This window comes from Miscanthus floridulus, unplaced genomic scaffold, assembly GCF_019320115.1.
Source record: "Miscanthus floridulus cultivar M001 unplaced genomic scaffold, ASM1932011v1 os_2617_1_2, whole genome shotgun sequence".
Taxonomy (NCBI): domain Eukaryota; kingdom Viridiplantae; phylum Streptophyta; class Magnoliopsida; order Poales; family Poaceae; genus Miscanthus; species Miscanthus floridulus.
Genome location: NW_027098408.1, coordinates 132,843 through 160,000, shown reverse-complemented (window position 1 = coordinate 160,000; position 27,158 = coordinate 132,843). Strand labels below are relative to the sequence as shown.

At 40.4% G+C, this 27,158-nt stretch overlaps 3 protein-coding genes across 4 annotated transcripts; 2 read left to right on the top strand and 1 right to left on the bottom strand.

Moving 5' to 3' along the window:
• Positions 1-14,150: 14,150 nt before the first annotated feature.
• Positions 14,151-15,253, bottom strand: LOC136535204 (uncharacterized). Its single transcript, XM_066527507.1, has 2 exons — positions 14,810-15,253; positions 14,151-14,288 (listed from the first exon to the last, which is right to left on the bottom strand). The coding sequence occupies exons 1-2, from the start codon at positions 15,207-15,209 to the stop codon at positions 14,275-14,277; spliced, it is 414 nt and encodes a 137-aa protein (XP_066383604.1). The 5' UTR covers positions 15,210-15,253; the 3' UTR covers positions 14,151-14,274.
• A 308-nt stretch (positions 15,254-15,561) lies between these two features.
• Positions 15,562-18,537, top strand: LOC136535214 (cytochrome b-c1 complex subunit 7-like). The gene is made up of 4 exons (XM_066527522.1): positions 15,562-15,783; positions 15,924-16,081; positions 17,387-17,434; positions 18,221-18,537. Exons 1-4 carry the CDS (start codon positions 15,678-15,680, stop codon positions 18,287-18,289), a joined length of 381 nt encoding a protein of 126 aa, XP_066383619.1. The 5' UTR covers positions 15,562-15,677; the 3' UTR covers positions 18,290-18,537.
• A 318-nt stretch (positions 18,538-18,855) lies between these two features.
• Positions 18,856-21,763, top strand: LOC136535215 (uncharacterized). Of its 2 annotated transcripts, XR_010778959.1 has the most exons (3): positions 18,856-19,611; positions 20,416-20,519; positions 21,475-21,763. XR_010778959.1 is itself a non-coding variant. In XM_066527523.1 (2 exons), the coding sequence occupies exon 1, from the start codon at positions 19,257-19,259 to the stop codon at positions 19,608-19,610; it is 354 nt and encodes a 117-aa protein (XP_066383620.1). In that variant the 5' UTR covers positions 18,947-19,256; the 3' UTR covers position 19,611; positions 21,475-21,763. The 2 variants fall into 2 exon arrangements, 1 of the variants encoding a protein (XP_066383620.1); XM_066527523.1 differs by lacking the exon at positions 20,416-20,519 and having other exon boundaries at positions 18,947-19,611.
• Positions 21,764-27,158: the final 5,395 nt, after the last annotated feature.

The following is a 27,158-nucleotide window of genomic DNA, read 5'->3' as shown; positions in this document are numbered from 1 at the left end:
CTCTGGGACGCAAAACTCCATGTTTCCAACGACGGACGCAAAAGTCCGAAGGCCGAGCGCGGCCTGCATCCATGGTGATGCGGCTCCTGTCCACGCCACTCCCACTCTTCCCTAGCCCTGGCCCGAAGGCACATGCCTCCGTCTCCGCATCATCTTCCTCCAACTCCTCTGTCCGCTTGCGTGCGCGGCGTCTGCAGCGGCTGGCGCGGCCACGGCGGGCGGGTCTGACCGGGACGGTGGACGCTTCGAGGGGGAGGCGTGAGCTCTGGATCTGGCGCCACCGTGTGGCCGAGCTTTGGCCCTGGCGTCGATGTGCCCGAGCACCACCGCGCTTGCCATCAACAGTCGCTAGAGCCGGTGAAAGCTCTAATTTAGTTTTGGTGAATTGATGAAACCCTAAGTGCTAACCTAGTTTATCAAGTGATCATGAGATAGGTAGCACACTTCAAGTGGAGAAGCCAATGAAGATCATAACATGATAATGGTGATGACATGGCGATGATCAAGGGCTTAAACTTGAAAAGAAGAAAGAGAAAAACAAAATGCTCAAGGCAAAGGTATAATCCATAGGAGCTATTTTGTTTTGGTGATCAAGACACTTAGAGAGTGTGATTACATTTAGGTTTGATAGCCGTACTATTAAGAGGAGTGAAACTCGTATCGGAATGCGGTTATCAAAGTGTCACTAGATGCTCTAACTCATTGCATATGCATTTAGGATCTAGTAGAGTGCTAACATCCTTGAAAATGTTTGAAAAAATATGCTAACACATGTGCACAAGGTGATACACTTGGTGGTTAGCACACTTGAGCAAGGGTGAAGAGAATGGAGGAGATGCCAGCGTCGGTCAAGTGATCGGACGCTGGATCCAAAAGTACCAGACGCTGACTGCCTGCGTCTGGTCACGCTAACTGGCAGTAAAGTGGCTAGGGTTTACCACCGGATGTTGGGCTGTGTCCGGTCGAGGTGGACTAGACGCGTCCGGTCGAGGAAAACCGGTTTTAGACCCTTACTGTACTCGACCAGACGCTGAGGCTCTAGCGTCTGGTCAGTTTTGCCGGAGCGTCCGGTCAAGTTCATAGCTGTTAAAATCTGACAAACAGTGTTTGAAGCCAGGGACACGTGGCGTCCATCTGTGGACCAGACGCTGAGTCCAGGGTCTGGTCTGTTGGACCGGTGCGTCCGGTTAGAGCGTAGTGTGCCCAGTGTAAGGGTACAACGGCTCTATTTCATGGAGGCTTCTATTTAAGCCCCATGGCTAGCTATGGCTCATATCTTTGGCCATTTTTATTGACATAGCAACCTTGTGAGCCTAGTTAAAGTCCTTCCACTCATTTCCATCATTGATTCATCATCATAGTGAGATTAGGAGTGATCCAAGTGCATTGTTTGAGTGATTGCATCTAGAGGCACTTGGTGTTCGTGTTTCGCTGTGGATTTCGCTTGTTACTCTTGGTGATTATCGCCACCTAGACGGCTTGGAGCAGCGAGGATCGTTGAGCAGAGGGTGGTGATTGTCTCCAGCTCCGATCATGGTGATTGTGAGGGGTTCTTGACCTTTCCTCGGTAGAGCACCAAAAGGTACTCTAGTGGATTGCTCGTGGCTTGTGTGATCCTCATCTTGTGTTGGTTGTATGACACCCTATTGAGGGTTTGGCGTGTGAAGCCAATTAGCATGTGAACCACCAAGTGAGTGAATCGCCACAATGAGGACTAGCTTACTGACAAGTAAGTGAACCTTGGTAAAAATCATTGTGTTCATTATTGATTTTGAGGTGATTGGTCTTCATTGTTATTCATCTTTGTGATTGATTGGTTCTTCATCTACACGGCGGTATAACCTTCTTGATTACTCTCTTTACTTTACCGCAAACTAGTTGACAAGCTCTTTAGTGTAGCTAGTTGTGAGAGCTTGCATGCTTAGTTGGTGTGGCTCTTTAGTTAGCCTTTGAGAGCACACTTACATAGGGTAGTGTCATAGCTCTTGTGTGAATTGACACTATCTAAACTAGAATTATGGTAGGTGGCTTGTATTTTGAGTAGGCTAGCGCAACACTTGCTTCACCTCATAATTGTCTAACCATTTGATTAAGTGTTGTTGTAGAAATTTTTATTAGGCTATTCACCCCCCTCTAGCCATTAGGACCTTTCAAGTGGTATCAAAGACGAGGTCATTGTTATTTGAGGCTTAACAACCTTCGGTGTTAAAATGGCTCAAATCAACAACACCAAGAAGCCACCCCAATTCGATGGCTCCTACTATCCTTATTGGAAGGCTAAGATGACAACATATATCAAGTCAATCAATAGGAAGATTTGGAAGGTGGTAGAAACTAAAATTGAGATAGAAAATGAAGAGGCTCCCACCTCCGCCGAAGAATTACTACTCCAAAATAATGACATTGCTCTTAGTGCCATTTATGATGCTTTGGATGAGAGAACATTTGAGCAAATCAAGAACATTGAGAGAGCTCATGAGGCATGGAAGAAATTGGAAGAATCATTTGAGGGCACCAAGGCAATCAAGGGTGCAAAGGCATACATTCTCAAGGATAAATTTGCTAGTTTCAAGATGAAGGAAGATGAGAGTGTACCAGACATGTTCCATCGGATGGAAGTGATTGTAAATGATCTCAAGGCACTTGGTGAAAAGATAGAGGACAAGGAGTTCTCAAACAAGTTCTTGAGATGTCTACCCTCAAGATTTGGTATATTGGTCACTATTCTAGTAAGGAGTGGTTTGGACACCATGACACCAAACCAAGTCTTGGGAGATATCATGACCGATGATGCCTATAGAGATGATGATGAAAAGGAAGAAAAGAGAGAGAAGAAAGATGAGAAGAAGGAAGATAAGAAGAAGAGTGTGGCATTCAAGGCCACATCATCCAAGGGCAAAGCAAAGCAAGAAACATCAAGTGAGGATGATGATTCATGGGATGATAGTGATGATGAGAAGATGGCTCTCTTTGTCAAGAGGTTTGGCAAGTTCATGGTGAAGAAAGGCTACTGTGCAAGAAGAAAGAAATCTTCATCCAAAAACAAAGATGAGTCAACAAGATGCTTCAAGTGTGGAAGCAAAGATCATCTTGTTGCTCAATGCCCATATAATAGTGATAATGATGATGACAAGAAGAACAAGAAGAAGGACAAAAAAGAAATGAAGGAGAAGAAGGACAAGACATTCTTCAAGAAGAAGAAGGGTGGATCATATGTGGTCACTTGGGATAGTGATGCTTCCTCAAGTGATGATGATGATGATAGTGATGATCACAAGACCACCAAGAAGAAGGTTCTTGCAAGTATAGCAATCAATGAGAAGCCTTCTCTCTTTGACTCTCCATCATGCTTCATGGCTAAGGCCACTAAGGTACAAACTTATGATGATGGAAGTGAGAATGAACATGATAGTGATAGTGATAATGATGATGATGAACCTACTAAAGATGAATTAATTGACATGCTAGAAGATGCTAGAGAACACTTTGACATCTCAAGAAGGGAATGCAAAAGCTTGCGTAAGGAACTAAAAGCCCTTAAGCAAACATTTAATGAGCTCAATGCATCTCATGAGAGGCAAGATGATGCCCATGAGAAGCTTTGTAAGGCTCACAAAAAGCTTGAAAAGGCTCATTCCTATCTACTTGATGAGCAAAATAAAAAGAAGCATGTCGAAACTTACAATGTAGGTTTAACTTATGATCTAATTAATACATCACTATCTATGCCTATCATTGTTACTCCTACTAACCCTCCTTGTAGCACTTCCACTTTCACCTCATCTAGTAGTGATGGTCTCACTTGTGATACCTCACTAGTGGTTGAGAATGAGAACCTTAAGAAAGAGGTAACTAAGCTTACTCACACCTTGGCTAAGGCTTATGGTGGTGAGGACCGCTTGCTTATGGCCTTGGGTAGCCAAAGAGCTTCTCTCTACAAAGAGGGATTAGGCTATACCCCTAAGAAAGGCAAGGCGACCTTTGCTCCTTACAAGACAAGTTTTGTGAAGAATAATGGTCGGTTTTGTACTAGTTGCAAGCAAGTTGGTCATAGAGAACATGAATGCACCAACAAAAGCAAAAATGCTAATATATCCTCCATTAAGCTTAATTCTTCCTATATGCTTGTTAAGGGTACAAATGGTGTGAATGCTAAGTTCATTGACAAACCATGGATGGCCTCAAAGAAAAAAGGCATTTGGATGCCAAAGAGCTTGGTTACTAACCTTCAAGGATCCAAGCAAGTTTGGGTACCTAAAAAGAATTAATCTTCTTTTGTAGGTTAATTACAAAGCCAGAGAAAGGCATTGGGTTCTTAATAGTGGGTGCACTCAACATATGACCGGTGATGCAAGAATGTTCAACTCAATCAATACCAATGGCAATGATGGTTATGATAGTATCATATTTGATGACAATGGTAAAGGCAAGGTTAAAGGGCTTGGTAAAATTGCAATATCCAATGACTTGAGCATATCCAATGTATTGCTAGTAGAGAGCTTGAACTTCAATTTGCTATCCGTGGCTCAATTGTGTGATCTTGGATTCAAATGCATATTTGAGATATATGATGTAGAGATCATAAGTGTAGATGGCTCTAACTTGATCTTTAAAGGCTTTAGATATGAGAATCTATACTTGGTTGATTTTAATGCTAGTGAAGCTAAATTATCTACATGCTTATTCACTAAGTCTAGCATTGGTTGGTTATGGTATAGAAGGCTTGGTCATGTTGAAATAAAACAATTGAATAGATTGATTAAGCATGACTTAGTTAAAGGCTTGAAAGATGTTGTGTTTGAAAAGGATAAGCTTTGTAGCTCTTGTCAAGGCGGCAAACAAGTTGGAAACACCCATCCTAAGAAAAGCATGATGAGCACTAGTAAAGCATTTGAGTTATTGCACATAGATTTGTTTGGGCCAACACAATACACTAGTATCGGTGGAAATAAATATGGATTTGTGATAGTGGATGACTACACTAGATACACATGTGTATTCTTTCTAGTGGACAAAAGTGATGTGTTTGCAACATTCAAATTATTTGTCAAAGGCATTCACAATGAGTTTGAAACAACCATCAAGAGAGTTAGAAGTGATAATGATAGTGAGTTCAAGAATACTAGAATTGATGAGTTATGTGATGAATTTGGAATTATATATCAATTCTTGGCCAAATACACTCTATAATTAAATGGCCTTGTTGAGAGGAAGAATAAAATACTTATTGATATGGCAAGGTCTATGCTTAGTGAGTACAATGTGAGTCAATCTTTTTGGGCCGAAGCTATCAACACGGCTTGCTATTGTAGCAACTGCCTCTATTGTCACCGATTGAAAGAGAAGACACCATATGAGCTCTTAAATGGTAGAAAGCCCAACATTGCATATTTTTGGGTCTTTGGTTGCAAATGCTATATCTTGAAGAAAGGCACAAGATTGGGCAAGTTTGATAAGAAATGTGATGAAGGATTCCTACTTGGTTATTTCACTACAAGCAAAGCTTATAGAGTTTGGAATTTAGATAGTGGTACTCTTGAGGAAGTTCATGATGTTGAATTTGATGAAACCAAGGGTTCACAAGTAGTGAATGAGAACTTAGAAGATGTTAGAGACATTCAACTTTCAAATGCCATGAAGAACATGGATATTAGTGAATTGAGGCCTAGACAAGTGAATAATGATGAAGATGATTAAGTGCAAGTGCTTTCTAACTCAAATATGTAAAATGATACAAATCAAGTTAGTGCAAATAGATCTCATAACATTGATCAAGATCAAGTGGCTAGTACATCATCTCAACCTAATGATCAAGCAAGTGCAAGCAATCAAGTTCCATTGCTCCAACCAACAAGTATTGCAAGAGATCATCCTTTGGATATAATCATTGGTGATATTTCTAGAGGTGTACAAACAAGATTAAGATTGATATCATTTTGTGAACACTTCTCATTTGTATCATCCATTAAACCAAAGAAGATAGATAAAGCATTGAAAGATATTGATTGGGTAAATGCTATGTATGAAGAGTTGAATAACTTCACAAGAAATCAAGTATGGAAGATGATAGAAAAACCAAAGGGACATAATATGATTGGAACCAAATGGGTCTTTAGAAACAAGCAAGATCAAGATGGAATATTATTAAGGAACAAAGCAAGATTAGTAGCACAAGGCTATACAAAAGTTGAAGGTCTTGACTTTGGAGAAACATATGCCACGGTTGCTAGATTAGAAGCAATTAGAATCTTGCTAGCCTATGCTTGTACCCACAACATCAAACTCTATCAAATGAATGTTAAGAGTGCATTTCTAAATGGCTACATCAATGAAGAAGTATATGTTGAGCAACCTCCCAGTTTTGAAGATGACAAGAAGCCCAACCATGTGTATAAGTTAAAGAAGATATTGTATGGCTTGAAGCAAGCATCTAGAGCATGGTATGAGAGATTGAGGGATTTCCTACTCTCTAAAGGGTTCACAATGGGCAAGGTTGATACCACTCTTTTTATCAAGAAGATTAGAAAAGATCTATTTGTATTGCAAATCTATATTGATGACATCATATTTAGATCAACAAATCAAGAATTTTGTGATGAGTTTAAAAAGATGATGACTAATGAGTTTGAGATATCCATGATTGGAGAGTTGAGTTACTTCCTTGGTCTTCAAATCAAGAAATTGAAAAATGGTACATTTATGAGTCAAAGCAAGTACATCAAGGATATGATCAAGAAGTTTGGCATGATTGATAGCAAAATTAGCACACCAATGGAAACTAATGGCAACTTGGATAGTGATGCAAGTGGAAATATGGTGGATCAAAAGTTGTATCGGTCTATGATTGGAAGCCTACTCTATGTGACCGCATCAAAGCCAGATGTCATATTTAGTGTATGCATGTGTGCAAAATTTCAAGCCTCACCAAGAGAAAGTCATTTGAAGGCTACAAAGAGAATATTGAGGTACTTGAAGCATACACCAAATGTTAGTTTGTGGTATCCCAAAGGAGCAAAGTTTGAGCTAGTTGGTTACTCCGACTCGGACTATGCGGGATGCAAGGTTGAAAGAAAGAGCACATCGGGCACATGTCAATTGTCGAGAAGATCACTTGTCTCATGGTCATCAAAGAAGCAAAATAGTATTGCATTATCAACCGCCGAAGCCAAATACATATCCGCCGGTAGTTGTTGTGCACAAATACTTTAGATGAAGGCCACCTTAAGTGATTTCAAAATCAAGTTCAAGAAAATGCCATTGCTATATGACAATGAGAGTGCAATCAAGCTAACCAACAATCCGATGCAATATGCAAGAACAAAGCACATTGATGTCCACCACCATTTCATAAGAGATCACCAACAAAAAGGGGACATTTGTATTGAGAGTGTAGACACCGAAGATCAACTCGTCGACATATTCACCAAGCCATTAGATGAGAAAAGGTTTTGCAAGCTAAGGAATGAGTTGAACATATTGGATTTCTCAAATATATGTTGATGCACCCCCCACTCATATGACATGCCTCTCCTTCGAGCAATCCAAGGTAAAAGTTAATTGGCATGGCATACATCCTTGCTAAGGACATGTTTAGTGCATCTAGTCATATTTTCAATCTTATTAGGACCTTTCAAGTGATTCTATTTTATTAGGCTCATTCATGAAAATCAAATGAATTTGATGTTTATATAGTATCACTATTGCTTCTATGCTTGACATGATCTAATGATAGCATATGATATGTTTATGGGCTTGTAAACCTAGTGTTTAATCTAGAAAATGAGCTCTAAGTGTTTAACTCAATATGTTATAAGATAACCCTTATTTGGAGGTGTGAAGAAGCTTGTCCTTGGATCAAACCGAGTTAAATATCTTTGGGAAATAATCTAGATTGGATCAAATTTGAGAAAATGATCCTCACCCAATTGATTGATATTGATAATCCTGACCCTATAATTAATACTATCTACATTTAAAACCTTTGTGGTTATTGATGACAAAGGGGGAGATAAACAAAGATGTGGGGGAGAGAAACAAAGATAGTGAAAAAGAGAAAGAAACATAGATATCTCTTGACATATGACATAGGGGGAGAGATATGAAAAAGGAAAGGGATCAACTAAAATTTTGAGCACATAAGTAGGGGGAGCAAGCTCATAAACTTGTATGATGCATTTGAATATGCATTTCATATGTTTGCTTGCATGGCACAAGCTCTAAAACTCAAAATATCCATGCTTGTGTGATATATGCTAGTTGTAAGATTGAATGATGAAATGAAATTACTAGACAACTTTTATTTCCAAGTAAGTCTTTACAAGTGGTATATTTCTAAAGTATGTTTCCAAGTGGTATTAAGCTAACAATGGTGCTAAGGATGATATATTGGTGCACTCCGATTGGTATCACACTTCAAAGGTCCATCTTTTATACCTTAGCATCATTTGGTAGACATTGACTCCTATATTTCCTATCTAAGCATATGTGCAAATTTCAATCTAAATTCCTAGCACATATGTAGGGGGAGAAATTGCTACCATTTGGGGTTTATGAAACTTGTCCATATCCTTTTACACACGGTAAATATGCTTGGGCAAGCAACATGGATTCAATTGAATTTCAATTTATATCTTTGTATAAGGGTTGTCATCAATTACCAAAAAGGGGAAGATTAAAAGCTCTAGTTTGGTTTTGGTGAATTGATGAAACCCTAAGTGTTAACCTAGTTTATCAAGCGATCATGAGATATGTAGCACACTTCAAGTGGAGAAGCCAATGAAGATCATAACATGACAATAGTGATGACATGGCGATGATCAAGAGCTTAAACTTGAAAAGAAGAAAGAGAAAAACAAAATGCTCAAGGCAAAGGTATAATCCATAGGAGCTATTTTGTTTTGGTGATTAAGACACTTAAAGAGTGTGATCATATTTAGGTTTGATAGCCGTACTATTAAGAGGGGGTGAAACTTGTATCGGAATGCGGTTATCAAAATGCCATTAGATGCTCTAACTCATTGCATATACATTTAGAATCTAGTGGAGTGCTAACATCCTTGAAAATGTTTAAGAAAATATGCTAACACATGTGCACAAGATGATACACTTAGTGGTTAGCACACTTGAGCAAGGGTAAAGAGAATGGAGGAGATGCCAGCGTCAGTCAAGTGACCGGACGCTGGATCCAAAAGCACCGGACGCTGACTGCCTGCGTCCGGTCGCGCTGACTGGCGGTAAAGTGGCTAGGGTTTACCACTGGACGCTGGGCTATGTCCAGTCGAGGTGGACTGGACGCGTCCGGTCGAGGAAAACTGGTTTTAGATCCTTACTGTACTCGACCGGACGCTGAGGCTCCAGCGTCCGATCAGTTTTGCCGGAGCGTCCGGTCAGGTTCGTAGCCGTTAAAATCTGACGAACAGCGTTTGAAGCCAGGGACACGTGGCGTCCATCTGTGGACCAGACGCTGAGTCCAGGGTCCGGTCTATTGGACCGGTGCGTCCGGTCAGAGCGCAGTGTGCCCAGTGAAGGGGTACAACGGCTCTATTTTATGGGGGCTTCTATTTAAGCCCCATGACCGGCTATGGCTCGTATCTTTGGCAATTTTTATTGACATAGCAACCTTGTGAGCCTAGCCAAAGTCCTTCCACTCATATACATCATTGATTCATCATCATAGTGAGATTGGGAGTGATCCAAGTGCATTGCTTGAGTGATTGCATCTAGAGGCACTTGGTGTTCGTGTTTCGCTGCGGATTTCGCTTGTTACTCTTGGTGGTTGTCGTCACCTAGACGGCTTGGTGCAGCGAGGATCGTTGAGCAGAGGGTGGTGATTGTCTCCAGCTCCGATCGTGGTGATTGTGAGGGGTTCTTGACCTTTCCCCGGTGGAGCGCCAAAAGGTACTCTAGTGGATTGCTCGTGGCTTGTGTGATCCTCATCTTGTGTTGGTTGTGCGGCACCCTATTGAAGGTTTGGCGTGTGAAGCCAATTAGTATGTGAACCACCAAGTGAGTGAATCGCCATAACGAGGACTAGCTTGCCGGCAAGTAAGTGAACCTCGGTAAAAATCATTGTGTTCATCATTGATTCCGAGGTGATTGGTCTTCATTATTATTCATCTTTGTGATTGATTGGTTCTTCATCTACACGGCGGTATAACCTTCTTGATCACTCTCTTTACTTTACCGCAAACTAGTTGACAAGCTCTTTAGTGTAGCTAGTTGTGAGAGCTTGCATGCTTGGTTAGTGTGGCTCTTTAGTTAGCCTTTGAGAGCACACTCACATAGGGTAGTGTCATAGCTCTTGTGTGAATTGACACTATCTAAACTAGAATTGTGGTAGGTGGCTTGCATTTTGAGTAGGCTAGCGCAACACTTGCTTCGTCTCATAATTGTCTAACCATTTGATTAAGTGTTGTTGTAGAAATTTTTATTAGGCTATTCACCCCCCTGTAGCTATTAGGACCTTTCAGCCGGGCACCACCAGGGCTGCTGCCAGTCGCTGAGCTCTGCTCTCCCTCTGTTCCGCCCTCTCTTCCCCGCGCTCTCTCTCTCTGAATCCGCTCTGCCCCCGCACTGGAGTCGAGCGCAGCTAGCAGCTCGCAGTCCGCCGCGCCGAAGCCCTCACAGGAGAAATCGCTGCCGCCGGCGGTGGCATCAGAGATTTGGGTAGCGAGGAGAGTGGTGATGCTTTTTTACGTATGGTTTGTGCCGGTACGCAAAATGGGTGATATTTTTGGGTCACCCGTTGGAGATTGTTTTCGATAGGCAAAGCAACTGTGCGTAACATATTTTGGGCTTGCATCTCCTCATTGGAGACAGTCTGACACGCTCCCTCTCCTCCCCTGTATGGCTGTATGCGCGCCGATGGTGTGCTATGCAGTGCTGTCTGTGCATGCTGCTTTTGCGTAGGGGCAGGTGCAAAGACTAGCTGATTAGTAGCGTCAAATCACCTAGCCCCTATATTCCTTTCTTTAGTAAGAGCAAGTTATATTTTATTAAACCATATTTTACTACTTCAGTTTAGATGTAAATTTTATATTTAACTGGTGTAAATTGATTATTCATAAATGAGATATGAGCAAAATTACTCAAACATTTATCTGATTTTTTTGCCTTTTTTATTTTCTATATGTTTTATTTGGTTCTCTTTTGAAATTTTTTAATTTACCTTCTATAGAAATAATCTGGCTATTTTTTTATTTGTTTAATATTTTTTTTGATTCGCTAGATCTAGATGCCAAGTGTTAGATGGTTAAAAAACACTCGAGTTTTGTTTCTCGTGGAACGGAGCATGGTAGGGGCTACAACCACCGGGTAACATGTCCGCCTAAATCACCCGAGCGGTGAGTAGATAGACCCTTTTAATTCTGTTTGCACCGGTATATTTTACGTGACGAGTCAAATAAAACTAGACCCCACTTATCTATGTTTCAAAAAAATCTATTTTAGTAGCAATTTATGTATAAATATGTGCTAAGAGATTTATGAAATAAGTTGCTACCATGTAATACTAAACTTGCTACTCCAAAAATAAAATAAATTTTTTACATGGTATGCAAATCGATTGTTACCATAGGAATATAATAAATTTGTTATATAGTATTTACATAAGGTAGTAACCCCTAAAGAGAGTAGCGGACCAAAATAAGACAAACTGCAACCTAGAGGGGCAAATTATTCCAATAAACATTGCATAAGGTGCTAATTAGGGGACAAATTATTATACAACACATTACAAAAAACCAAGAAACATGACTTGCTGCCACTAAGAGCATTTATAAAAAAAATAAAGGTAGCGGCATAAAACAAGACAAGTTGTAACCTAGGAGCATATTACTAAACCAAGCATTGCATAAACTATCAACTAGAGGAGCAAGTTATTATATAACCCACTGTATGAGCCGAGAAACATGACGAGCTAAAAAATGGTGGGAGATTTATTAAAAGATAAGAGTAGTGGCATAAATTATTAGAAGAAGCATTACATAGGGTGCTAACTTAGAGGGTAAGTTATTATACAACTAATATGTAGGATTTAGTAATACATTCAAACCTTGAATGAAAAATGAAACTCAAAACTCATTAAACTAAAACTAAAATAAACATTGAAAAAACAAATATTTAAAAGAAGGAAACATTGAAGAACAGTTAACATGCAGGATTTAAATTGGCATTCAAACCTGAACAAAAAATTGAACCACCAAAAATAGCTACCAGACACTAAAATTGAAAATGACAACCAGAAAATAAAACTGAAAATGACAAATAGGAAATAAAAACTAAAGTAGACACAACCAAAAACATAAAAAAGACTTGCTTCCGACTAGTAGGCGGTTATTACAAAATCCAGCAAACATGACTTTCTGCAAAATGAAACTGAAATTAACAAAAAAAATTAGAACTGAAATTGATAAACAAAAAATAGAAAATAAAAACTAAAGAAGACACAATAAAAAAAACTAAAACTGAAAGCACAATAAACAAGAATTGAAAATGACAACAAATAATGAAAACTGAAATTGACAAATAAGTTGCTACACGCTTAATACATAAGTTGCTACACGTTTGCTAGTATATATAATTTGTTGGAAGGTTAATATATAGGTTGCTACACGCTTAATACATAAATAGCTATTACATATATAACATAAGTTGTCAGTACATAAAAACTATTTTGAAACACATGTACCATAGTCTTATTTTATAGATCTCATCACAAGTGGCTAAATAGTAAAAATCAGTGAAAAAAAACAGAAACTGAAATTACCGGTGACTAAAAAAGAAATTAACAACCAGAAAACGAAACAAATAATTGAGAAAAAATGAAATAAGTTATTATACAACTAATATGTACGATTTAGGAATGCATTCAAACCTAAAAGGGTGACTGAGAACTGAGACTAAGAAATATTAAAAAGACAACACTGAAAACTGGAACTAATAAAACTAAAAAAAAACTTGACTGAAAAAACTGAAACTAGGAGGCAAATTCTTTTGTGGCAACTTATGTGTTCAATAGCTACCCTTTTGTAACAACTTATATATTGTAGGTGAGGCAACTAATATGCAGGAGACCTAAAAGGTGACTGAAATCTAAAACTAAAAAAAATATGACTAAAAAACAAAAAAAATGCAAAATAGCATTGAAAGTAAAATTATAGGGAAAAATTGAAATTGACAAACAAAAAAAAAATGAAATTGCTCAAAACTCATTAAACTGAAACTAAAATAAGCATTAAAAAAAGAAATATTTAAAAGAAGGAAATATTGAAGAATAGTTAACATGCAGGATTTAAATTGGCATTCAAACCTGAACAAAAAATTGAACCACTGAAAATAGCTACCAGACACTAATACTGAAAATGACAACGAGAAAATAAAACTGAAAATGACAAATAGGAAATGATAACTAAAACGGACACAATGAAAAACATTAAAAAAAGACTTGCTTCCAACTAGCAGACGGTTATTACAAAATCCAGCAAACATGACTTGCTGCAAAATGAAACTGAAATTAATAAAAAAATAGAACTGAAATTGACAAACAAAAAATAAAACTAAAATTGAAAATAGAAAATAAAAACTAAAGAAGACACAATAAAAAAAACTAAAACTGAAAGTACAATGAACTAGAATTGAAAGTGACAACAAATAATGAATACTGAAATTGACAAATAAGTTGCTATACGCTTAATACATAAGTTGCTACACGTTTGCTAGTTTATATAATTTGTTGGAAGGTTAATATATATGTTGCTACAAGCTTAATACATAAATAGCTATTACATATATAACATAAGTTGCTAGTACATACAAACTATTTTGAAAACACATGCATCGGTCTTATTTCATAGATCTCATCACAAGTGGCTAAATAGTTTCATAGATCTCATCACAAGTGGGTAAATAGTACAAAACAGTGAAAAAACTGAAACTGAAAATAACATCCAGAAAATTGAACTGAAATCGACAATTTTAGTTCTTGAGGACTAAAGTAGATAAAATAAAATAAAAGAAAGAAAGAAATATAATACTAAAACTGAAATTGACAACAAGATAATGAGACTGAAATTGACAAATAGAAGTTGAAAACTAATGTAGACACAATGAAAAAGAAAAATCTTCATGTTAACTCAGGAAATATGGCACCGCTGGATGTTAAGATTCTTACATTGGCCATTAATATTCCATTTTCAACAATATTAGCAGATACATTCCATACCACGGAACATGTAGGAAACTCGGCAGCTTCTAGACCTTAATTATGAGTGTGCATCACCACAAGTTCCCTGACATGACAACAACGCCAAATTTGTTAGTTTCATGGAAATCTCAATCAGAACCTTGTTGCACAAAACTTGACTAAAAGTTAAAATTTTGTAATCAAGCATCCATGTTTCACAAGTCCTGGCTGTACTGGTAGCTCCAACAAAGTTGATGTGACAATTTACAGACTGAGACAAGAAAATTGGCATGACAATCTATATACACACATCTCATGGCCATTTGTTGCATTCAGGCGCAATGTTCATGTGATGCCAGAACTGACCTGAAGACCTTCACCACAGCAGACAGACTGACAGTCAATAGATTTCTGATTTTAGAAGCTAGGAGGGCTCTTGCTGCATGAACGACTGAATAGAATCCAATGTACTAACAGGAAACACTAGGTCACTACCACATAGTCAGGTTCATGTCCAAGCAATCATCGCAAAAGATGCACGATGATGGATGATCAGATCTTGGGTCTGAACTGCATTTCAACTGCTGATTCATTAGTCAGACCGTGCGTTTTCACTCAATACCATACCGGCGCATGAGCTCGGACACCGGCTCGGCGACGTTGACGCGGCCGTGCACATGGCGAGGAGCGCCAGGAAGATGACCCTGTCCGGATGCGCCTCCATCCCGACCACTAGGCCCTCCGCCTCTTCCACCTCCCGGCGCGCCCGAGTATCTCCACCATGCACGTGTAGTGCTGCAGAGCGGGTCGAGGCACCCTCGCGAACACGCGCCTCCCCTCGGTCACCATCCCGGCGCGCGCACGCCGCCAGGAGCACCGTCACCGCCCTGCCGTCCGCCGCCGCCTCCGGGACGGCGAGCAACGCCAGCGCCTCCGCACACCGGCCGTGTACCGAGAGCGCGCCGCAGAGCGCGGTGCGGCATGAGAGCGTCGGGGGCGTTTCGTCGACCGCTGCTTGCTCGCTCATCTCGTCTCGGACACGGCATGCGGGAGGTTCGATCGGAGCGCAGAGGTGTGCTGCGAACGAAGGAGGTGGAGAAGGAGACGCCCGGAGTGGGGATTGGTGCTTCGGCCTAGGGAGGCGATGGCCACTACTGGGCCGGCCCGTCACGGACGGGTGTCGCGCGCTGGAGGCGGAGCGCGACCGGTCGCTTATTAAACTTTGCGATCTGGGACCGTATCCACTGCAGAGGCTTTCCAAACCGAACACGATGGGCAAGCCCATAAGGCCAAAAATTCTTCGGTGCGGGCCGGCTATTAGTACCCAGCCCATTTAGTTTCCAAAGGCCCCGGCCCGAGACGGCGTCCACGCACCCACGCACGCCCACCACCGCTCCTCTTCTTCTCTGCCCCAAAAGCGAGGAGGTGAAGGACAACAACGCGTCCCGCCGCCGCACGAGACGAGGAAGAGGTTTTCGGTCCCGGCGCCGCCACCATGTCGTCGTTGATGAACGCGCTGTCCAACTGGCTGGTGAACCCGCGCCGCAACCCGCTCGCGCGCCTCCACATGCACGCCGTTTCCTCGCGCCTCAGGAAATACGGTAATCCCGGATCCGAGATGGCCTCGATCCTGCCGGGTTCCCTTCGCGATTTCGTCATTTTCCTTCTTGTTCCCTTGATCTGACTGGCGTTGCGTTTCGGATCTGCTGCGTGCGTGTGATCCGGTGATCCGACCCAACAGGGCTGAGGTACGACGACCTGTACGACCCCTACTTCGACCTGGACATCAAGGAGGCGCTCGGGAGGCTTCCCATGGAGGTGGTCGATGCACGCATCCAGCGCCTCAAGCGTGCCATGGACCTCTCCATGAAGCACCAGTACCTCCCCGAGCACCTCCAGGTTCGTGCCCCTTCATTTCCCCTTGATCTGGATCTCTCGATTCATATTATGGTCGTGATTGTTGTGACGGTAGCGTCCGAGGTTGCATTAGATAGGTTCTAGGTCGTACTGCTGAAAACTACTCCTGACGTGACTCATTATCGCTGTAATGTTGCGGATGATTGCATGTCAAGTGAAACGTGTCCGCTGATGTGTTTGGGTTGTACCTTTGATTCATATTGTTCTACTTGCCTGAAGTTTCAAAGGAGGCCAACGGTTCTGAATAGGGTGGACGCTTCAACTAAGTTTCAGTGAGAGACGAGATTGAAATAAGCATTAGGCTGATGATGCGGCTGCGTTAGGAATTTAGGAGAGCACATGCCTTCATGCTGATGGGCAGATTGATTCCAGCATTCTTTTGTTAGGGAAGCATTTGCCTTCAGGCTGATGGGCAGATTGATTCCAGGATTTTTATGGATGAGCCTGTCTTTGTATATGCAGTCTCCAAATGTAGACATTGGCTAGGAGGGAGTTTGTTTCTGTTATTTCAGGCATTTTATGCATTTTTTAATTCAGTGTACCATTTTGGATTGAGAATTTCTTTTTGTTGATTTAGATTAATGTTCATGCTCGTCCTAAATTTTGCCTTGAAGATGTTCTGCCTAGCTGTTTAGATGAATGCTAAATCTGAATTTTGTTTGTACTTTTCAGCCTTGCAGATATTGTCATGCACTCCATCTATTCCAAAATTTCGGTCATTTCAGTTGTTCTATGCCATATTTCTTTAACTTTGACCAAGTGTATATAATAAAAATGGACCAACATTTACAGCATGAACTTAGTTTCACTAATTCCACCATGATATGTCTTGATAGTACATTTATTTGGTGTTATAGATTGGTCAAAGTTAGAGACATTTGACCTAGGACAAAGCTAAAATGCCAACATTTTAAAATAGAGTGAGAATGTAAAGCCTTTAGTTCATTAAATTTTTAAAATATGAATTTCCAATGTGTGAAATCATATCGTTATCAGCTATTCCCTCCGTTCCAAATTATAAGACGTTTTAATTTTTGTTAGATACATTGCTTTTACTATGTATCTAGACATATGGTATATCTAAGTGCGTAGCAAAAGCTAAAAATCTAGAAAAGCCGAAACATCTTATAATTTGGAAGTACATGTTCTTGAATTTTCTTCTCTATGGACTTGAGTTTTGTGTCCGGATACTCTTTCCACATCATGTAATGCTTACAGTATCATAAAATATTGTTAAATATAACCTTGTAAACTTACACATTGTGAAACATTTACCTTTTTGTACAGGCACAGCAGGTTCCATTCAGAGGATATTTGAGTGACATGTTGGCTCTGGTAAGAATCTTTTTGCTTCATGCCATTGGCATTTCACATGCCTTTGCATTAGTGTCACTCCACTCCCTCTTTTTCATGCGTACAAGGGAGCTAATCTACATGATAAGAATTAAGGTTGGGAGTGTGTTGCCTATCAATCGTTGCTAGATTTAATATGAGTGCAACTGACAAGTCTACTGCATTGATTGGTTAGCATTTAAGTAGGCGTAAACATGGAAGAATCAGGGAAAATGTACTTTGGATTGGATGTAGTTTTAATGATTAAGCCATTGTATTAGGTAGTTCATTAATCATTATCATATCATGTATCATCCAATGATAAAGTTCATCTCAGCCTAGATATCATGACTTGTTCTTGTGTGGCTACATGGCCGCCTTTACTACTCTTATGGTATTTCCCTAGGGTCTCACTCCTTTTCTTGGTCACTATCATATTGATGCTATTTTACTTTTGCAAACCAATATTCAGTGAAAGATATAAATCGTAGCTTTTACAAATTCTTGGACAACTTATATATGGCGTGCTTCTAATATTGTGTACAATAACCATTTTGTAAACAACATTGCAACTTAACATGATTTTTGTTGTGATTCTAGGAGTAGAATTTTAACTGCAGACATGCGATGTGTCACTGCTTAAGAAACTCCTTAGCTCAAGCTGTTGATTAGCACTATGCTGCAAAGTTCTTGATTTAGACTTAAAAGCAGCAAAGTTGTTTCCCTTTTTTATTTTGTCTGAATCCATATGAGAAGTGGCTATTGTTTGATATATCACATTTCTTGCAGGTGAAAAAGGAAAACGCCGAGCGTGAAGCACTGGGAGCCCTTCCACTCTACCAGAGAACACTTCCCTAGAGTGCTGATTAGACATGGTCGCAAGTCTTCTCTTTACGGCAAAATCAGAATGCATGAAATAAAATGCAGTGGACGAAACTGTTTTCTTTTCTTGTTCCAACCAAAGTTCCTTTTTACTTGTTCATGCATTGACCATGGGCTGTAGCTGTTGTTTTCCCTTCTAATTAATGGGAGCAAATTTGTCTTCCACTATTATTAACTTGTGAATTTTTCAGCTGCTGGGTGGCTATCGTAGTGTTCTTTGATCGTGATTTTTTGTATCACTTGCTTATTTTCTGTGTTAATGCAAAGCTAGATTCTTGTAGTGCCGTACGGGCGTGATTGATTTCGTTGCAATACAGCCTGTCTTGTCCCAGCCATACAGGCCCACGTACGGGCGTGAATAGATGCAGAGCAACCTTTCGTTTGGTTGCTTGTATCCATCCACCCAAACGATCGAGAGAGTAGGGAACGAGAGGTACATGCGCGGACGCATGCTGCGAGCCCGTCCCAGCCCCGGAAATGCCTCGACGAATCGGATCCGCTGCGGAGATGCGATGCGAGAGAGAGCCCCGAGCGTTCAATTCGCAGCAGAAATGTTCCGCTGATAGGCGGGCTCCACCGCAGACGCTGAGGCGCTGAGTCAACTGCATGTCCACGTATACAGCCGAGTAGATAAAGCTAGAGCTGGCTATGGTCCGTTCACGTGCCCTTAAACTTGATTTTATTTGTTTTTTTTTATATAAAAAAGTATTTTTCCATCGGCGTTCTTCCGAACCATCCAACTGCGAATCGCGATCGCGGTCGCGGCAAACGGCAATCAGAGAATTCACAGCAGCAAAACCCAAACCCGGCGGCGAGATCCACGCGGCAGGCGGACGGGGGCTGCCGCCTTCGTGCCGTGCGCGCCGAGAGCGCCTCCCCTCCCCTTCCGTTCTCCGCTCCCCGCGCACGCGAAGGCGAATTGCTGAATTGGGGGTTCCAATTCATGACGGTGCGGCCGGGGTGGGTGGTGTGGGTGGCGCTTGGCTCGGCGGCGGCGTGGCAGCGCGTGGCGTGCAACCCGGAGACGCTCCCGCCCGACCGCGTCCTCGCGCTCATCTGCTGCGCGCCGCTCCACCTCCTCGCGCGCCTCGCCGCCTTCCTCTGCGTCCCTTTCCTCCCCGGGCCCGCACGCGCCCCGCTCCGCCTCCGCCGCAGCCGCCGCCGCTTCCTCGTCCTCCGGCCCCCCGAGCTTGCGCCGCACCCTTTCGCTTACTCGTCCTCCTCCTCTTCCTCTTCTTCGTCGGATGATGAGGACGACGACGACGACGGGGATGACATCCACCAACACGTCGATTGAGGTACGCGGTTGCCCAACGCTTTTCAGTTTCGTATCCCATCGCTGGCTGCACTGCAGACTAGCTCGTGTAGTTTTCTGATCCTAGTTTGTAGCTGGAGTCCGGATGTTCATCTAAATGTGCACAAATCTGTATCTGACTACTTCATCGAAATTGAGTGGACTTTGCTTTTCTCTTTTGAGAGGAGGGATGGACTTTCCATTGCGTTGTCAGCTTGAATTGAATAGCGTCAAAGCAATATGTTATAGTTTCATTGTTCGAAAAAAAAATATGTTATAGACTTATAGTTTCATATGTTGGCGGTCACTGTTAAGAGCACGATATTTGGCAATATGACCACCACAGTTGAGCAAAAATGACTTGTACTCTGACTCTAGTGAAATTTGTTGTTCAATCACGGGTAATTAAATTAAATTGATAATAAGTTCGAAGTAGGACTTGTATCCTGGTGAATTTTATGTGACATTGGCATATCCGAACGATATGATTGAGTTAACGAGGGGCATAATATGTTGGAATTTTTTGCTTACATTAGGAAATGTACAAGTGTTGGTTCAGCTGTCCATTTTGAATGTTCGATATTCGTTAATCATTTTTCAGAACTGCACACGGGTGTAACTCTGCACAACACTTGCTCTAGTCAGTTTATAGGCCAAAAAGAAAGGCTCCTTAACATGCCACACATTGTTTAAGGAGAATCTGGATGATGAATTTTGACTTGACTTCATGCCTATTTTGAATGTCAATCTTCATAGATCATTTTCCAGAGATGCAAATGGGTGTAACTCAGTAATACACTTGTTGCAGGTTTGTAGGTCAAAAAGGAAAAAACAAAGATGCCTTTCTCAGAACATATCTATTCATGTGTTTTTGCTACTAGGTTTTGGGTCATACCTTTGTGGGAGCACAAGGTGATCCTGATATCCTATGCATTCTCTAATTGGTTGTAGCATGCTGACTTACTGGGGACCTTAGAATTAAGGCCATGGAATTATCTATCTTGTGCAAGCTCATGCATATGAGTGCATTCTACGTTTTTTCTTATATGATATGATTCTCTTTGCTACAGTACCTGTTTTTCTGTTATTGCAGCTAGTTTTGTGTTGTAGTATAGATAGTAGTACAAGTTGTAATTTTGGGCACCGCACAATCAGCACCTTTTGCCTACGCTGATGCAAAAAGAAGGGGGGGGGGGACATAATTGGGAGTTGAGTACCAGGTAATATTTTTTGTAACATCAAGATTTTGACATTCTAACAACAATTTTGCGCACAGTTAGGTGGGGTGAAGTCTCTAGCAGCATTGTGCATTATTTTTGAAATTATGGTCCTACAGTAATGAATCATCTGAAAAAGCTGCAATGTGGAAGATGATGATAAGATTTTATGAACACTAGTTTTACACATATCTACGTAATTGAATGTTGGCGCTCCACCTGCATTTGATAAGAGGTACTTTTTAGGGTTGACCATCTGGAACTTTTGGACATAATAGTATATTACTCCTCGATGGGTTTTGCAGCTTCACTTTCCAATGTCTGTCTCTGAGACAGGAAACATGTTTGTTCCTTTGTGAAATACACTATTTGGCCAAATTATTGCGCACTTGAGCTTGAGCTGCATCTATTTCTGGCAGTATCTTTTTCACACTTAAAACTAATCTGTCACCTCAAATCCTCGATAAGCTATTATCCTCATTAGTGAAACTAGTTACTAAAAGATGTCCTGTGTTTTGAGAAAGACACTCAAGAGAGTGTCTCATAAGGTTATTAAATATACTAAAAGGAAGGGTTTCTACATAACAACAAACACTTTTGTCAGGATTTAAAACCTTAAACATTCATCTCAAATTTCCTTTTATTTTCAGGTTGCTTGAGGACAAGGCTCAGAAAAAGAGAATTTGGGGATTCAGGAGGGAAGAATGAACACTGGCATGTTGTACTTGATGCTGAACTCCCTTCTATCTCCGGTTTTCAGGATTTAGCATTCTGACGATGTTCATTGTTAATAAGCCAATATATGTCAGAAGCTCAGCAAAAAGGATACCAACAGATGAAACTGGTTTTAGCTGTGATTATTTGTTGTTGTTGTTGTTTAGACGAGCTACTGATTTTTTGTATATATATTGAAAAGAAGAAAAAGCCCAGATTAGGCAATGTGCATGAAAGAGTAGGATGCTTTTTCTATTCTTTTCGGTAGCGTTTGTGGGCCATCATGGACTTGAAAGTTGAACCAGATACTTCACCCATACATCAGTGAGTGAACCAACAGCAAACCCATAGGGGCGTAGCAACGATAGCGATTACTATAATAAAACCAATAATAAGCTAACAACCGAAACCAACCAAAGCAACAATGATTGGATTGGGACCTCAATGTGCACCCGCCGCAGACATTTGTATATTACAACTCAAACACGGAGTTAAGGAGGTCCGATGATAGCAGTAACTTCAGACTGTGTAGCGTAGAATTGTACATCAAAATTTCTTCATGTTATCATTAATGTCCAAGTTCCTTGGTGTATTGCGCAAGACGGGGTGGGCACTTGAACAAAGTGACGATCTGTCATAAAATTTGTGCTTGCATCTTGATGTTATTGTTGTTGGTTGAGTCCTCAGGCCTTGTTCAATTAGTCCCCTCGGGATTAAGAGAGATTTTGACTTGTTATCGATTTATTAATCTTATTACTCAATCCCTTTCAACCCTCCTCAATTCCCACCAAAACGAATAAGGCTGCCTGGACCGGGCTCTTCTGCCTCGGCCTCAACAATGAACAAGATGGGGCCATCAACAGACCAAGCATTGGATGCATCGAGACATGAATTGAACCATGGAATAATTGCACCTGGCCTATTTTTAGAGTACAACTACATCATCCACAGAACAAGCAAATAAAGTCTAAACCAAAGATGTCACATAAGTAAGATGTTAAATAAAATGAAAATTTTCTAGACGTCCACATGTTGGGGGCACATGCAGATCTTGCCTCATGCCTACAAAAATACAATATATACCTCTTCCTTTTGTATCCATCCATCTTTAGATAATTTATATTTAATGTGCTTATAAATTAACAACCGAACTAACTAACTAATTAATCATCCAACTATCCAACAACCAAAAAATAAAATAAATACGTTAACTCTAGGTCTGTAGCAGGTAGAAGCTGTTGGGCTTACCTGATGAGGCGTTGCAGTTGAGGGCCGGTCGCGGAGGATTTTATCTAAGGGTTATGCCAAATCAGATTTTTCATATATACAATTCGGTAAAACCATTTACAAATTTAGCAAACAATTTTAAAATTTACACGGTCATTTGGTATACGGGAACTAAATAACATGATAAGTATGAATTATACGATTAAATTGGGCTGCATGATGTTAGTTATTATCAATGACTATTTGGATCACACCATTCACACGACACCTACACAAGAGTATTAAATGTATAGTTGTTTACCATACCTTGTGGGCGCTACGCTGATTGCCTTTGATCTGTGCCGAGTGCACGCTGCCTAAGAAGTCTGAATGATCATCGTATATAGCAGTAGAATAGCTTTCATCATGGACTAATGGTACATCATCGTATAATACCTACTAAGAGATAATAGTTGAGTACGCAAGTTTTTAAAGAGAAATAAGAGAGGATCAATTTCGTGAACTGCAAAGTGCTACTACAACCTCTCACTGACTGATCCGGGCATCAGAGCCTTGATGCCGCCTCATGAGCTAGTGCCGTTGGTGTAGCAGTCAAGATTTCTGGTCCTATCTGAGTTGGTAATAATACATATATTGTTCTTGAGTTCATACTTAAATGTAAAATTCAAGATTTGCATCACAATAGAAAGCATGTGGTTATTAGTTTTTTTTTTGTTTCTATCTAAGCTGGTGCTGTTGGTCCTCCCGGTGGCACCTCATAAGCTGTGCCACTAGTGCCGCCTCATAGGCTAGTGTTGTTGTTGCTATTCTCTTAGTGGCGCCTCATAAGCTAGTGTCGCCACATAAGTTGGTGCCGCTTCATAATAAGCTAGTGCCGCTGGTGCTGATGTTGCTGCCAAAGCTGGTGCTTCTACAATGAAAGTATGCAAAGAATGTGCTAATTAGTTTAATTTTTCATTTTTATTAAGAAATGAAGTTTGATTAAAATGACATACCATGTAATGTTGTTACACACGAACACGTACAACTGCTCCAACAAATCCAGTTGATCTGCTCAAGTATTGACTAGTGCAGTAGCAGGTTATCACTCCAAACGCATCCCTCATTCTCTATAGCTTAAAACACAAACATTAGGTCATCTAAACTGTCGTAGTCTAGCAGCGACAGGTGTTCTGAGCGACCGGACTCTCACGGCGGTGAGTGTTCTGAGGGGCCAGAGTCTGACGCCACTAGGCATAGATAAAAATAGCAAATATTTAACATGTATTGACAAATATGAATAACATATTTGGTTTCAGAAGTTAGTTAGTTGAATAGAAAAGTAAAACAACTAGTATAGACATTGTACAGCTACAAATTTTATTTGTATTTTTAGTATGCTCCGCAAGGCAAACGAAACCATACACACCAACACATTTAAAGACAACAATTGTATTGAGAGTTATTGTTGGTTCAGTAACGAACATGAGAGATGGGAGAAAGGAGAGTGAGAGTGAGAACAATTGAGAGAGTGGAGTCCTATCCACCTTGTTCTTCCCTTCTTTATAGGAAAAGGTGGGAGGTGGAGGTTTTCATTTCTTCCCCTGATGTGGCTTTCGGTTACAAATGAGTCCCTACAAATTATAACGGCCCCCCAAAACACTCATAATCAAACGCTTAGACTTAATAATTTAGCTTTTTTACACACTAATGGGGTTTCCTAACACATGCCACGCCCCTAAATAGTAGCCCCTCAGCTATTTGGTTTTGGATGGAACTACATACACAATAACTATTTTGACTACATGAAGCCCAATTACATTTAGGGGTGTTTGGGACTGCTCTGCTCCACGTTTTTCAGCTTCGCTCCATATTTTTTTAGCCAAACAGTTTCAGCTCCACGCACTCCTTTCAGGGAAAAAGTGTAGAGTTGCGAGAGCACCTAAAGAGGTACTCCACAAACTCTAGTTTTTTGTGGAGCTACTCCACGGTGGAGTTTGTGGAGTAGTCCCAAACACCCTCTTAGATCTCGATTGTGAGGATCGCTCTTCACAACCTATATGTGTGTGACTTGCTAAAAACTCCATACCAAAAACCCAGTGGGAAAAAGGGTATGGTGAAAAAAGTATGCACACAGCTCTCAACTATACAAAGATCGACTAGAGATGCATTGGTCTTTAGCTGGTCTCTAATAGCAACCTTCACTAGAGTCTTCTTTATTTGACTTTTCACGGCTTGACCCTTCATGTGGTCTTGGGCCCTTGATAGCTTCACTTCATGGACAAGCCATCGTCGATGTAGTCAAAGTGGACGTAGTAGGCGAAGTAGTCATAGAGGATGGTTGCGATGCCTTCGAGTGCTCGAGTGCCGAACAATGCTTCTGTCCACAGGCGAATTGCTTCTCCAATCCATCCATCCCTAGCCCCTCTTGGTTGGTGTTTGTGATAGATTCTTCACGTACTTGAAGTAGATGACGTAGGTGTGGATGTTGTAGCTAATGATGTAGGCGACCCCCCCACTCCAAATTGGTTGTGAAGGCAAAATCAAAGATGCTGATATTGACGACGGGCCCCTCGATCCGAAGTGTAGGTAAAGGCGGAGTTGATGACGCCAAAGTATATTGTAAAGCCCCTTGAGCCGAAGTGTTGGCGTAGGCGAAGTCGATAGCGCTAGTGGCGGAACCATAACTTTTGATTAAGGGGGCCAGACAATACGACGACACATTGTAAACATGGTAAATATATACAAAAAGTGTATGTCTTAATAGCTTTTCAATGTTTATACACATATATTTAGTATTCATAACAAAAAAACACAATGTTATCATAAAAATTAGGTGAAATAATATTTTTTGTGCTATGAAATTGAATTTCTTATAGGGTGTTAAAAATTTTCACTGTGTTTGGGGGGGGCACGACCCCTGCTTGAATCTCTTATAGCAGTAACTCTAGATTGTTTGCGTAGCGTTGAATTGTTCATCAAAATTTCTTTCTGTTATCATTAATGTCCAAGTTCCTTGGTGTATTGCACAAGATGGGGTGAGCGCTTGAACAAAGTGATGATTTGTCATAAAATTTGTGCTTGCATCTTGATGTCATTGTTGTTGGTTGTCTTGGTATTGTTGTTGTTGGTTGCGTCCTTAGGCCTTGTTCGATTAGTCCTCTCTCTTAGGGGATTGAAAGGGGGTTGAGAGAGATTTTGACTTGTTATCGATTCAACCTCACTCAATCCCTTTAAAACCTCCTCAATTCCCACCAAAACGAATAAGGCTGCCTGGGCCGGGCTCTTCTGCCTCGGCCTCAACAATGAACAAGATGGGGCCATGAACAGACCAAGCATTGGATGCATGAAGACATGAATTGAACCATGGAATAATTGCACCCGGCCTATTTCTAGTGTATAACTACATCCATCCGATTAAACTTCTCTGCAATGTGTTCGCCAATGTTTCAGCAAGGGGCTTCGACTCCAACTAGCAGATGGTTCCAACTAGCACTGAAAATAGCTACCATACACTAATACTGAAAATGACAACCAGAAAATAAAACTGAAAATGACAAATAGGAAATGATAACTAAAACAGACACAACAAAAAACATAAAAAAAGACTTGCTTCCAACTAGCAGACGGTTATTACAAAATCCAGCGAACATGACTTGCTGCAAAATGAAACTAAAATTAATAAAAAAAATAGAACTGAAATTGACAAACAAAAAATAGAACTAAAATTGAAAATAGAAAATAAAACTAAAGACACAATAAAAAACTAAAATTGAAAGCACAATAAACAAGAATTGAAAATCTCAACAAATAATGAAAACTGAAATTGACAAATAAGTTGCTACACGCTTAATACATAAGTTGCTATACGGTTTGCTAGTATATATAATTTGTTGGAAGATTAATATATAGGTTGCTACACGCTTAATACATAAATAGTTATTACATATATAACATAAGTTGTCAGTACATACAAACTATTTTGAAACACATGTACCATAGTTTTATTTCATAGATCTCATCACAAGTGGCTAAATAGTACAAATCAGTGAAAAAAACAGAAACTAAAATTACCAATGACTAAAAAAGAAATTAACAACCAGAAAACAAAACAAATAATTGAGAAAAAATGAAATAAGTTATTACACAACTAATATGTACGATTTAGGAATGCATTCAAACCTAAAAGGGTGACTGAGAATTGAAACTAAGAAATATTAAAAAGACAACACTGAAAACTGAAACTAATAAAACTGAAAAAAAACTTGACTGAAAACTGAAACTGGGAGACAAATTATTGTGTGGCAACTTATGTGTTCAATAGCTATCTTTTGTAACAACTTATACATTGTAATACATTGTAGGTGAGGCAACTAATATGCAGAAGACCTAAAAGGTGATTGAAATATGAAAC

Excerpts from the sequence above, each read along its gene's own strand:
- LOC136535204 (XM_066527507.1), bottom strand. The coding sequence starts at position 15,209 with ATGAGCGAGCAAGCAGCGGTCGACGAAACGCCCCCGACGCTCTCATGC.
- LOC136535214 (XM_066527522.1), top strand. The coding sequence starts at position 15,678 with ATGTCGTCGTTGATGAACGCGCTGTCCAACTGGCTGGTGAACCCGCGC. Across the intron at positions 15,784-15,923 it reads CTCGCGCCTCAGGAAATACG|GGCTGAGGTACGACGACCTG; the intron begins GTAATCCCGGAT and ends CCGACCCAACAG. Across the intron at positions 16,082-17,386 it reads ACCTCCCCGAGCACCTCCAG|GCACAGCAGGTTCCATTCAG; the intron begins GTTCGTGCCCCT and ends CTTTTTGTACAG.
- LOC136535215 (XM_066527523.1), top strand. The coding sequence starts at position 19,257 with ATGACGGTGCGGCCGGGGTGGGTGGTGTGGGTGGCGCTTGGCTCGGCG.